The 14633-nt window shown below is 36.4% G+C and overlaps 1 protein-coding gene across 1 annotated transcript; it reads left to right on the top strand.

The window, feature by feature from the left end:
* Positions 1–8232: 8232 nt before the first annotated feature.
* LOC104121370 (F-box protein SKIP22-like) lies at positions 8233–9986 on the top strand. Its single transcript, XM_009633346.4, has one exon. The coding sequence runs from the start codon at positions 8235–8237 to the stop codon at positions 9738–9740; it is 1506 nt and encodes a 501-aa protein (XP_009631641.3). The 5' UTR covers positions 8233–8234; the 3' UTR covers positions 9741–9986.
* The last annotated feature ends 4647 nt before the right edge of the window (positions 9987–14633 follow it).

Raw genomic sequence — 14633 nt, 5'->3', positions numbered from 1 at the left:
TTTATTATATATTATAAGTTAATAGACCTATAGGCATGATCTCTAAATGGTTTGCACAGATAGTGAAACTTATTGAAAATGCTCAAAATTACCTATGCTTCCTAATAATTGTGTGGATGGGCAATGAAACAACGTTTGAAAAGCGAGCAGTGATGTCTTATGGGCATGATTTCTAGAGATTGACGATTGGAACTGATTTTATACCTTTAGCTCTTATAGGCATGTTGTCTAGATGAACGGAGCGAATTAATTAGTTAAAATCCTATAGGCATGGTATCTAATGAACATGGTGCGGATTAAAGAACAGTTGTTAGCAGTTATTTTCTATAGGCATGCTATCTAGCAACACATAGCAGTAGACATGGGAATAAATAGAGCACTCATGCTTTGACAGTACACCAGTTATGTGAGTGTGTGATTGCCCTAATAACATGATCTCTAATAGTGCACAAAGAGATTTAAATATAACAGGTTGGAAAGAAAATGTATCACACAAAATCCTATGAGCATGCTTTCTACCATTTTCATGCAGGTATTAGGAGATACCCATTTTCCAATTTCACTATTACCCCAATTGTTATTACAGAATTATTACAGACCCAATAATAAATAAATTACAAAGTGGTACAAGTAATAACAATAGGCCTAAGATAGGCACAAAGAGATACCCAGCACTACCAGGTCTTCAACTAAGCTCTTTCTCCACCTTTTAGCACACACAGATCTCAACATAGCCCAGAAACCATAGGAGAACTCAAACCAAACCAAACAACCATGGTTTGATCATAGGATCCAGAAACCAATCAATCACACAACTCAATTTGCACATTCAACAGACAAAAAGAGGGACAAAACTGAGTAGTAAAGAAAGTGACCAAAGATTCTCAGGTCCTAGTGTGTCAGAGTTCACAAGGGTCTCAAAATGGACCCCGAACAGTGCTCACACTAGGGAGGTTAATAGAGAAAACTTTAGTGGCCTTGGATTTCAGTCGGTCAAGAATTATAGATTCAGAATAGGGTAAATAACCAATGAGAATGAAAAATGGTGATCAACTGGTAGAATTTGAAGAAATGCATTTGCAGTTTTTAGAAAAATGCATTGCAAAGGTGATCACACAATGAACACTTCAGCAAAGAGGATAAACAAACTTAAAAGACAGGTTGATATCACAAGTCCACACTTAGCACATTGGGGCAGAAGACATTTGTGGGATGCAAGGGGGGAATTATGACTTCTGGGATTGCAAACTAATAAGCAAAGGCGCATTAGGCCAGTAAGACAAACAATAGAACATTAACCTAACAGGTTCAAACCTAAGGGTAAAATTATGCCGCACACCAGAAGTTAAACAGACCAACTCATAGCAACAAGGCAAAACAGAGTCAAATGTCATGAGGGAAACTCAAGTTGGGAAGCTATTCTAAAAGGTTACAACTAGTTGCTAGGGAGTGCAGAGTTAGGCAGGGTAAGGATATACTAAGTGATAAAATAATCATAGGAGCAAATCATAGCTAGAATGAGGGTTTTAACATAGATTGGTGCATATCACAGATACAAATCAATCACTATAGAAATCCAGGACAAGGCAGGAAATAAATTGATGCCATATAACCAATGTAGACAATCAAAGTACCAATATATTAAGCTAAACGACTTCAAACAGTCTAAATTTTTCCATTTAAACAGAAACACATTTCAGAACTGGCAGTTTAGGCATAAGTAAATGCTAGAGAGTTTCATATCACAAACAGATTCGATATTAGCAGGGTTGCACATAGAGATAGTCTAAAAACACATTGGGTTATGAAATTTCAGAGATGTGAATATGCAAATCATGAACACAAGAGAATGAATATTGCAAAGGCTAAAGAACTCACCAGTTACTGATTGACAAGTAGACAAAACAAGCAAGAACAGACTCCACAACACTTTGAACGTAAACACAATAGTATAACCCAGAACCTTAGATGCGTCAAGTTCCCAAGGGTTTCGAGGAACCCAGGGCAATGCTCGCACCCAAGGAAGGTCGAAAAATAGGAATTTCGATGGCCTTGGATTTCAGCCGTCCAAGATCCAGAGTAGAACAAGAGAATAAGCGAACAACAGAGTGAAGATCTTTAGCTTTTTAGTGGGAATTTTGTGATTCGCCGTCTGTCCAAAAGGGAATGGAGGAGGGGTTTATATAGTAGTGAAACAATTGAGCAATAATCAAGAAAACAGAGTAAATTAAGCAACAAACAAGAAAAATAAACATGCAAATCAATCTAAAAATCAATTTAAGAGAGAAATCTATAAACCCTAGTTTTTTAGGAAAAGTGTAAATCAACAGAATCTAAACAAAAAATCGGACTCACATAGTAGCATAGAACGTATATAGACAGAAAAACATTCAAAATCAGAGATTTGAACCATTTTGGTTCGATTTCGGAAGAGATTTGCTTGCCATATTTAGGCAAGCACTTAAGTAATACCATAAGAGAATAATCAGTACCAAAAGGGGGTCAGATATGGCAAGAAATAGTAGTCGAATCCCATATTTAGTGGGATTAGGAGAAGGATTTAGGGGGGAGGGGGGTGGTTTAGGGTTCTTCAGAGAGAGAAGGGGAGGTTGAGAGAGTGTGAGGGCGGCGGGTTAGAGGATAATAGGTTAGGGTTTGGGAGTTGGGTTAATTAAAAGGGAAGGGTGAATAAGGATCGTTGATCTTGAGAGATCAACGACCAAGATTAAAAGTTGGAACGAGCGGGTCATAGAGATGGGGCACCGACCGGATTTTGGATTAGTGGGTCATTTGGTTTGGGTTGGGGTATTTGGGCTAGATGTTTGAGGGTTTTGGGCCATTTATTTGGTCCGAAATTGGTTTTAAAATGGGTTGTTATTTAAATACCCAATATTTATCAAAAAAATAATTTATAAAAGTAGTTAATAAATAATAAAAAATATTATTTGTGCACTAAAATAATGAAAAATAATAACTTAGGCACAAATAATGTAATTATACATGAATATAAGCTATTATTGCAAAAAACGTGCAATTAGCCTAAAAATACAAATGCAATTATAGAAAAAATGAAGTAGAATATTATAAAACATACATGTTGGTGTAAATAATAAGTTTGGATGATTAAATCATCATAAAAATAATTTAAGAGTAATTATTGGATATTTATGCAATAAAATGCAGCAAGAAATTAATTTAGAGCTTCTAAAAATTATGAAAATTGCTTGTATGGGTTTGTAACTAAATGATGATACAAATATGCTATTTTGAAAGTATATATATATTTTTTTTTTAAATATGAGGAAAAAATTGGGTATCAACAATATATCTAGTTGGTACTGTGACCACTAGACATGAATGGCTAGTGGTGTTGGTGCTTTAATTTTATCATCTATTGTATATGAATGAATAATGGTGTTGGTACTTTAGTTTTACCATATATTCATTGGATTTATAATGACTAATGGAGTTGTCAATGTTCATATTGTAGGAAGATCTTGCCATTTATGACAGATTGAAAAAGAATGAAGCTAAAATTTGTATTGGCAGAAAAAGTAGCAGAAATGCTAATGATGGAGATGGAATTGTCATCTTACATGGATTAGATTATAAAGTTGGAAGGTGAAATAGAGATGTTAAAAGATAGAAAACTAAGGAAAAAAGAACTAGATGCAAGACTCGGAAAAATATGTTATGTTTTATACTTGTGTGTGCTTATGTGGGCATTTTAGCTTGTCTATTAAAAATTGACCAGTTAAAGAATAAAAATTCGCAATTGTCATAAAAAATATTGTAGTTTTTTTAAATTTGATTTAGGTTAATAGTTGGAAGGCAATGCTTGTAATATTTGAAATAATGTGATCAATTTGCCAAGATGGTTGGCTATTTTGTGTTTCATTTGGTAATGAATTTGTTATTACAATCGGCTATTTTATCTCATTTTTGGCTCTCTTATAAAAAAAAGTCATTTTTGACAATAACTTTCTTGTTGGTTGATGAGCTTGCCATTAGAGTTTCTGAACAACATTGAGAATCAAAGAATACAATTGAGATAAAAAAACTTTGTTCCATTTTCTTTTTGGTAAGTAGTGATTACATCAATGAACCCCGTGTACACACGGGAAGTACTAAAACCATCCTAATTTGGTGGACACACAAAAAGTACTAAATTTCACTAATGTTAGATTTTATAAATTTATTTCTAGCTTCAACTTTCTGCACACACATAAGACCCAAAAACCACTCTCTCCAACACTAGGAACAACATCACCAAACTACAAGAATTAGAAAACAGGTGGAACAAGAAAATTGAAGTGGTTTACTTTGACCTCTGGAAATAACTTCAATATCTATTTTTCACCTCTAGAAATACACCAGAAACTAAGAGAAGTCAATGTTATCCGGTCTCCGCCATCGTGGTTTACTCTGACATTGATCATTAGGGCCTCGTGTATATGGTCTTCCATTTCTCCTTAGAACAACCATGGATCATGAATCGATTTCTTCATCCCTCCAACGAAAATATTTCTTCAATTCCTACAGTTATAAAGACCAAATGTCATTGTAATGTTACCTTGGTATATTGCTTGTGTTCGAACTTCAGACATTTTGGACTGAAGTTAATTTTGGCATACTGCTTTGTGCAGTTCGAACTTCAGACATTTCGGACTGAAGTTAACCTCGGCATATTGCTTGTGCAGTTCGAACTTCAGACATTTCGGACTGAAGTTAACCTTGGTATTGCTTTGTGCAGTTCGAACTTCAGACATTTCGGACTGAAGATAACCTCAGCATATTGCTTTGTGCAGTTCGAACTTCAGACATTTCGGACTGAAGTTAACCTCGGCATATTGCTTGTGCAGTTCGAACTTCAGACATTTCGGACTGAAGTTAACCTTAGCATATTACTTTGTGCAATTCGAACTTCAGACATTTCGGACTGAAAATAACCTCGGCATATTACTTGTGCAGTTCGAACTTCAGACATTTCGGACTGAAGTTAACCTCGGCATATTGCTTGTGCAATTCGAACTTCAGGCATTTCGGACTGAAGTTAACCTTAGCATATCGCTTTGTGCAGTTCGAACTTCAGACATTTCAGACTGAAGTTAACCTCGGCATATTGCTTGTGCAGTTCGAACATCAGACATTTCGAACTGAAGTTAACCTCGACATATTGCTTGTGTATAGAACTCACAAAAGAAATTATCCATGAAAAAGATTTAGTCTTCTTTTTTCATGAAAAATAATTAGTCTGCACATGGTGTGATTGTGAGACAGAGAAGCTAATCCAAAATTTGGTTAATCTAATATCTCCGGTTATCATTAATAGAAAAAATTTAGCACCGAAAATAAGAGGATTTACAAGCATCACCATGGAGATCGAAAGACAACTGCCATGGGTCAGAAGTTCAGCAACAAGCAAATTTCAGTCTCGTGTCTGAAGTTTGCCCACTGCAGTGCAAACTTTAGACCTCCCGGTCTGAAGTTTCAACAACTTCAAACATACGGATATGATATTAGGCTTGCATATAATTGAAGTTTCAACAACTTTAGACTTGTATGTCTGAAGTTAACCTTGGCATATTCATATTGCTTGTGCAGTTCGAACTTCAGACATTTCGGACTGAAGTTAACCTTAGCATATTGCTTTGTGCAGTTCGAACTTCAGACATTTCAAACTGAAGTTAACCTCGGCATATTGCTTGTGTATAGAACTCACAAAAGAAATTATCTATGAAAAAGAATTAGTCTTCTTTTTCCATGAAAAAGAATTAGTATGCACATGGTGTGATTGTGAGACAGAGAAGCTAATCCAAAATCTGGTTAATCTAATATCTCTGGTTATCATTAATAGAAATTTAGCACCAAAAATAAGAGGATTTACAAGCATCACCATGGAGATCGAAAGACAACTGCCACGGGTCTGAAGTTCAGCAGCAAGTAAATTTTAGTCTCACGTCAAATTTTAGACCTCCCGGTCTGAAGTTTCAACAACTTCAGACATACAGATATGATATTAGGCTTGCATATAATTGAAGTTTCAACAACTTCAGACTTGTATGTCTGAAGTTAACCTTGGCATATTCATATTGTTTGTGCAGTTCGATCTTCAGACATTTCGGACTGAAGTTAACCTTGGCATATTGCTTTGTGCAGTTCAAACTTCAGACATTTCGCACTGAAGTTCGGCATATTGCTTGTGTATAGAACTCACAAAAGAAATTATCCATGAAAAAGAATTAGTTTGCACTTGGTGTGATTGTGAGACAGAGAATATAATCCAAAATCTGGTTAATCTAATATCTCCGGTTATCATTAATAGAAATTTAGCACCGAAAATAAGAGGATTTACAAGCATCACCATGGAGATCGAAAGACAATTGCCATGGGTCTGAAGTGCAGCAGAAAGCAAGTTTCAGTCTCGCGTCTGAAGTTTGCCCACTGCAGTGCAAACTTTAGACCTCCCGATCTGAAGTTTCAACAACTTCAGGCATACGGATATGATATTAGGCTTGCATATAATTGAAGTTTCAACAACTTTAGACTTGTATATCTGAAGTTAACCTTGGCATATTCATATTGCTTGTGTAGTTCGAATTTCAGACATTTCGGACTGAAGTTAACCTTGGCATATTGCTTTGTGCAGTTCGAACTTCAGACATTTCGAACTGAAGTTAACCTCACATATTGCTTTGTACAGTTCAAACTTCAGACATTTTGGACTGAAGTTAACCTTGGTAGTCCGCAGTATCCAACTTCAGATCCGTATGTCTGAAGTTAACCTTGACATATTGCATGTGCCATTCGAACATTAGACATTTCAGACTGAAGTCAACGTTGGCAATCGGCAGTCCGCTGTCCCCAACTTCAGATTTGTATGTCTGAAATTATTCTTGGCATATTGCTTGTGCGGTTCGAACTACATTTCAGACTGAAGTTAACCTTAACAATCTGCAGGACCCAACTTCAGATCTATATGTTTGAAGTTTGAACTATCATGCCTAACTTCAAACTCAAATGTATCAACTATATAGTGCCTAGAAAAATTCTAACCTTTTTTTAGAGTGAAATTCTCAGAATTTATATTGAAAACTTGGTTCTTATAAATGGAGACTGGAGAGACTTTTACGTAGAGCATTTCTACGTTCTTCAAGCTTCCAGTAGTTATCTTTCAACTTATTAAACTTCTTTCCCCACTGTAACCCAAACAAAAAAATCAAAAATCTATGTACATAAGCAACTAAAAATTGATAGAGAAATAGAAACCCCACCTCAAAATACTCACCAAAATGCAACAATAGTTCGAAGAAAGTTCTTCGTGAATCATTACATCTTCCGCCATAGCTATTACTTTTTCATCTCATGCTTTAGATCTGAAACCAATAATTAAGCACGAAAGTACAAAGAAAATAAAGAGAACGGAATGAGATATTGCATAAAAATAAAGAGAACGATTTAAGTTGTAGAGAAAATCATTGAGAACTAAGCTAGCGTTTGGCCATAGATTTTCAAATTTGTTTTGAAAAATTATTTGTTTTGAAAAATCTGATTTTTCAAAACATATTTCACTTTTTATTTGAAAAAACATGAAACATTATTTATACCCACAAGTTCTAAAAACTATCACAAATACCCAATAGTATCATTATCACAAACCATAACCCTGAACTTAAATAAGTTTGGTACAAAATTATCATTTTTATAATGAACTATATAAATCATTAATTACAGTGAAATCCCATTAGAAAATTACGGCTCCTAATTAAGAAGAAAAAATTAACTGATATGAGTGTTCAGAAAGCCATTTAGCCTACAAATCAGAAGCAAAAGTAAGATGCACAAAGGATTGAGCTGATAAGGGAGCATATTCATCAAATATTTAGTTGGTCATAATAAATATGGGTTCTTTTATAAATTATAAAAGTTTGGGATAATATTTAAAAAAATTTAAAAATGTAACAATCATGTTTTGGCCCATTGAGGTAATTTTGGGATTTGAAATTTTGCCAAAATGTGAACAAAATTTATGGCCAAACATGTATTTGCCAAATAAATCTCAAATTTATTTTGGCAAAACTCATGGTCAAACGGGTCTAAGTGTTGGATGGATCTACTGCGATGAAGGTCGTACAAGTTTTTGTTTATTACAAGGGTACTATCGTCCAGATATTAGTAACTTATTATAAACTGGGTACTAGTTAAATAATTTATAAAAATTGGCTACAGACTAAATGGTGGTATTAATATCGGGTACTGGTGCAATTGCCCCCGAAAGATCCAAGTCCACAGCCAAAGCCACCACCATGAAACTGAGAATCAGATGCTTGGAAACCAAAGAAACCCTAAAAATCGACATACCATCTTCTTCTTGCACTGTTCATGAACTGAAACAACGCATCTCTCAAACAATTCCATCTTCATCTTCATCGAATTCCATTCATCTTTCCCTCAACGGGAAGGACGACCTTTCGCCCTCTGAAGAGACGCTTCAATCCTTTGGTATTACCTCCGGTGATCTTATTTTCTTCACTTTCAAGCCAAATGGGTTTCCAATTTCAACTGAAACCCATATCCCCAAATCTCAACCCATCAAATTGGACACCCAAATTATCCAAAAACTTGAGACAGTCAAAAAATTGGATACCCAAATTATCCAGGAACCTGAGACCGTAAATTCGATATTCGAGGGAGAGGAAGCGGAAGCGGAAGCGGAGGAGTTTATGGAGGTCGATTACAGTGACATGACAGTTGATGTGAATTTGACCAAGTCGTTTTCTGTACCTGGATTTTTAAGGAAAGTGTTCACAGAAGAGCTGAGTGATGATGGCGGCCGTGACCATAAGCTGTTGGTGGTTGCGCTTCACGCTGTTTTTCTAGAATCTGGGTTTGTTCTCCTTGACCCTGTTTCCTTTACTCAACTTAGTGGGTCCCAGTTTTGGAAATGTTATTGGCCTTGGGGTGCTTCGCCTTCCCGAATGACTCTGTTTTACACCCTGCCTGAGGCGTCTATTCATCATACTGTTGAATTGAAGTTTCATTGTTTAGGGAAGTTTTTTATTGCTCACGGGTCATTGTCTGGTGGTGTTTTCACACGTAGAGTTACATTGAATGAGGATCAGTTGGTTCCGTTCTTGAATGTTGTGTGGGCTAATTGTGGATTACATGAGGAAGTAAACAATGGGGCTTGTCCTGAGAGGGAAGTGTTTCAGTTTTGGAGGAATGTGAAGGATGGGCTTGTGCTGCCATTGCTGATTGATTTGTGTGACAAGTCTGGTTTGGAACTTCCACCATGCTTTATGCGACTTCCCACTGACCTTAAGTTGAAGATTTTGGAGTTGCTTCCCGGTGTTGAGATAGCCAAAGTGAGTTGTCTGAGCTCTGAATTGCGATATTTGGCTTCGAGTGATGATCTGTGGAAGAAGAAGTATGTGGAGCAGTTTGGTGATGCCAACACGCCTGGAGGAGGGGAAGGGGGGCATTGGAAAGACAAGTTTGTCAAGTCTTGGGAGAGTAGGAAGAGAAGGAAGATGATAAGCAGAAGAAGAGTGGTTGATCCCCTGAGATTTTTAGGGGGTCCTAATCCATTCCCAGGACCTTGGAGGCCACATATAATTGGTGGAGATTATGATCTATTGCCTCCACAGTTTGATAATACCCCACCTTCTAGATTGCTCTGTCCATTGCGAAACCATGTACCTCGTTGTCATCTTGGAGGACATAGGAGCAACTTCACTTGATTATGGCCTCTATCGTCTGGAGTCTTAAGCAGAAAGCTGTATAGTTTGTGTCTGTTATAAGTAGTGTTATAGGTTCTAATTACAAGTTTTTGTTAATCTGGTACATCAGGGAGCTATCTCTTTATGTTTCTTTTGGAACTTTTGTCTTTTTGGTGTTTGATGAATGACTTTTAGACAGCTCTGTTAGTTCTATTTCTTTTTTCTGTTTGTGGGAAACGTGAATGAATCGGGCAGATTCGTTTGATATTTTTAGGTTTGTGTTTTGGCTTTGAATTTGCTTCCAAGCACCTATTGCTGGCTGATAGTTGTGTACAATATTAGTAGCGATAGTGAGGTTGTTCTGACTAATGAAAGAGTGGAGTTTTGATCATGGGCCATATTCCGCCCTGGAATATTTCTGTTGGGGAATAGATGTCTTTTCTGTAAGATTTTTTGTGCTTTGCTCAAGTAAATGATACCTAAAGATTCATGCATGTAACAAGTTGTTCAAAAGGTTTTTTTTTGAACTCCTCTTCTAGGTGTTTGGACGTGTAACACACAGGTATGTTCATTATGTGTCCTGTTGTGTGGAACATGTTAAACTAAATCTGCTAGCTTTTCATTGTGTACATATAATGTAGTGGTGATATATGGTTCCCTCTCCCCCTTCCCCACCCAAAAAAAAAAGAATGAAAACAAATACTTGGTAATAATGTTATTTGGAAATTGACTTTTGTTGCAGCAGTGTCATTTGAGTCGTCTTGTTTGGTTTAGATATTATTTAAGCAGATGTTCTGATGGCATTATTTTGCTCGGGAATAGCTGCTCATACATCGACTTTTTTTTTTTTTTTTATTTGACCAGTTCAAAAACTTATGTGGAGTGAAGCAACACAAACAAATGAATCTTTACAAGCTCAGACCTTTTTAACTTCAATTTTAATGTCTTACAATTTTCTTTTTACTTTTCTTAGTTGAAAGTTAAGGTGTTACATATACAATGGCTGAGCAAGACCTGAAGTGCATGTGCAATTCTAGTATAGTAGGCGCACTTGGAGTTTCTTCCTTTCTAGCTTACACTTTAGTAATTTCCATATTAAAGTCAGTGGAGTTGTTCTTCAGGTCCTTCTACCTTTGGCTCATATTTGCACTTCGCAGATGTCTTATTTACAATATGGCTGATATTGGAGTCTGGAGAGGTGGGACCATTATCCAGAGAAGGAGCCATCATAGAGGAATACAGGAAATAAAATTTCTGAAATGCATCTGTGGTTAGGTTTTATTTCCTTTGTTGTTAAGCATTGACTTTATTTTAACATCATACTCCTTTAATGGTTGATCACTTGGAAGCATCAGCTCAAGGATAAGCTTTATTGGGCCACATTAGTAAATGGCTGCTCTTTTGGGGACACTTTGCATTATTGGGAGATTTGAATTTTATTAACGGAAAAAGGGTCTGATTTGTCCCTCAACTATCATAAATAGTTTAAATAAGCTCTCTGTTATACTATTAGAGCATTAAATCCCATATCGTTTTACTATGAAACACAAATAACCTTATTTTAACAGATGGGCCACATGTCAACACCAAACTCATCCAGTTAATTTTAATATAGATCCGACCAAAACCCATTACCCGACCCTAAAATATTAGACCCTTCACCCTTATTAATGTGTGAACCCTAATTTGTTCACTTATTTTTGGTTCCAACAATAGAAGCGCTCTGTCCCTCTCTCTCTTCTACAACTGAAATACTATAACTTCTCATTCTATTTCTTTGTTCTTTTTCGTTTATCTGATAGTCTTAAAAAGTTGGTTCAATGTCTAGTTCTAGTGTTATATCGAGAAGGAGATGCTATTGTGGGGAGATTGTGAACAACTTCACTTCGACGACTACAAACAACCCCGGAAAGAGATTCTACAAGTGTGCTAAACCTGAAGTAAGTTTGAATTTTGCTTGTCATTCATTACTCGTCGATGCATTTAAAGTTTTATTTTTTTGCTCTTTAACATAATTATTGATTGTATTTGTAAGAACGAGTCATGTGGATATTGGGAATGAAAAGACGAAGCCCCTCCGGACAAAGTGTTGATAGTAATCAATGATTTCAAGTCTAAATTAGATGCTGCCAATGTCAAAATCATGACGCTGAATATGTTGTTGGATGCGTGCAAGCTTGAAAGGGACAAATTGATGGAAAAAGTTGATGTTTTGGAGGCTATAAATGATGTTGAAATGAATAAAGCAAGGGAGATGGAAGTGAAAGTGATGCAGATAAATATGTTCATTATGATTTCATTTACACCATTAGTCGAATTTGTTGTGGCATTGTTGATGAAATAAATTTTGCATTTTGTGTAGTGCAGTAGGGTTTTGATGAAGTTAATTGTTGTAAAATCCAGATTTTCATGAATGTTTTGTTTTGGTCAGCTTGGTTGTAATACCTTATATGGCATATTAATGTCGATTTTAATAAAATATGGCACAAATATGATCAGCTTGGTTGTAATACCTTTCATTTTCGGATTTATTATGTTGGTCAACTTGGTTGTAATCACTAATTATAGTTTTTTATATGGCATGTTAATGTCGATTTTAACAGAATAATGACTGAAAATTGCACTAAAAGTTCAGTAGTTAAACTGTGCAGTTATGGCTCTAATGCAGTAATGCAGTTATGACTCTAATGCAGTAAATAACTGGGTAGTTCACTAAGAGTAAAAACTGGGGACTTATAGCTCTAATGCAGTAAAAATTGGAAAGTTCACTAACAGTAAAAAACTGGGCATCCACTTTAATGCAGTAAATTCATTCTATGATGTAGTAATTACAAAATATGAAGTTTTGAATATAGAGTCAAAATTCTCACCTTCCATTTATCTTCAAAAGACCCGATTCTTAATCCATAACCGGTATCAGTCTCAACTAGTTGTAACAACTCATGCCTACATCCATAAGGTACGACCACACAACAAGACACACCACATATAGGCCCATAATAACATTTCTGATCATATTAGCTACCCGAAATCAAAACCAACACCGACAATTAGACCCATATCCGTTAGCAACCCGTTTCAAACCTCCACAAGGCTGACAATGATGCAAGAAACATGAAGACCTCATAACTATACACCCGAATCAACAAGTCACAACTGACACCACCGGACACACACCCCACAAGCCAAAACTCAAGAAACACATAATGAAATTGACTAAATATGTAAAGAGAAATACATAAGATAAATATCAAACAAGCCCGACATGCACAACTCTCTAACAATACCCTACTACGAATCAATTCAAAAGGAAAAATTAAAGTATATGAACAAATCATAAGGATCTTATCCCGGTATCACCCTCCACCGCGACACGCAGCCCGACTCAAACATATCAAATCACATGGAGTCGCGAGGGTCTCGCCCTCAACTCTGAATCACAAGTCGAATACACACCATACCAATAGAAATCTTCCACTAACTCAATTCTGCCAATAAAATCTCAACACTTGCTAAATTCTCACCCCGGTAGAGTTTCAAATCACAAATTATAACCAAATTTACTCAGGAATCACATCAAACCTACCATAATGGACAACGTGAATCCACTTATAGTCTCGTAACTTTCAATAATGAATAGAAATAAATGATAGACACGGTTAGCACTCATAGAAACTCCCAACGGGCCTCGCGCCGTCGTCGTCGCTCGCTCGGCTCGGCTCAGCTTCGGCTTCGGCTTCGGCTTCGGCTTCGGCTTCGGCTTCGGATTCGGATTCGGATTTGGTCAAATGATCGATTGATTGATTAATCTTTTGGACCAAATTTATTTGTTAATAGTAAATATTAACGTAAGATTATCCGCATTTGTAACGGATATGTTCCAATCCGTGTATACCAGCTGCAATAGCAGCCGCCTAATGCTCTTCCCACTATGACCAAGTGCTTGCTTCACAAACAAGCTAGTGCATACTCCACCATGGAGGGTGGAGGGTCGTTCATCTTCAAAGCTGACTGCTATAAATATGTGCAGCAGCTGTTAAAGAAAGACACAACAAACACCAAACTGAAAACGCTCATTGGCTATACATTGCACTCTTTCCTCTCAGCATTTCCATACGATTTTCTGAGTTCTACTCCTTTGTTCTGCATTGTTTTAACTTCAAACACAGCAACTGTAAGTGTGATTTGCTACCGAACTTTGTGTTCGCTGAAACACTGGGGTTTGAAGTATCGCTACACCAGTGTGTGATTCGTTCTATCATGGGAGGAAATAATCCATAACCTTGGGTACTAGGAGGGGATTAAATTCCTTAAGGAAACACTGTGAATTCAGTGGGCTCGAATTAATTACTGCTTCATTACGATAACTTATATTTTCCAGAATTATTATTTACAAATATAGCAATATTGACGGGAGTAACAGTTATAACAATTTATTCCTTTTATGGAATGAGTAATCTAAGAAAATGGAAGCGAAGACGAAAGTTGAGAATCGTTAACCCAGTTGCGAGCAATCTTACACCACCCCAAGGATTCGCCATAGTCTAATCAATTGAAAAGGACATCTAATGACCGAGCTTAAGGTGAGAATAAAGAGAATCTTCTTTTTATACAGATGACCTGATTTATGGGAGCTTACTCCTATGGTTTTAGCACATCCTCCCTCTTGGATAAAGCGACGATAGCTATCCAGTGGAAGGAGAAAGACACTTGACAGCAGAAGAGGAAATAATATGCCAAGCGTTGCTTTAAAAGGAGGACATAAAAGTCTTTTTCAGTTAACTTTAACCATAAAACGGGTATTTGTGCACAAAACATAAAATATTGGGCATAGGTTAAATGAGGGTGTCCAAATAAAGCACCCATGCATTTTTTACTATCTTTCGTATGTGATTGTTCGGAATTTATGAAGTC

This window comes from Nicotiana tomentosiformis, chromosome 6 (assembly GCF_000390325.3).
Source record: "Nicotiana tomentosiformis chromosome 6, ASM39032v3, whole genome shotgun sequence".
Lineage (NCBI taxonomy): Eukaryota > Viridiplantae > Streptophyta > Magnoliopsida > Solanales > Solanaceae > Nicotiana > Nicotiana tomentosiformis.
This window is presented reverse-complemented; position numbering and strand designations above follow the sequence as displayed.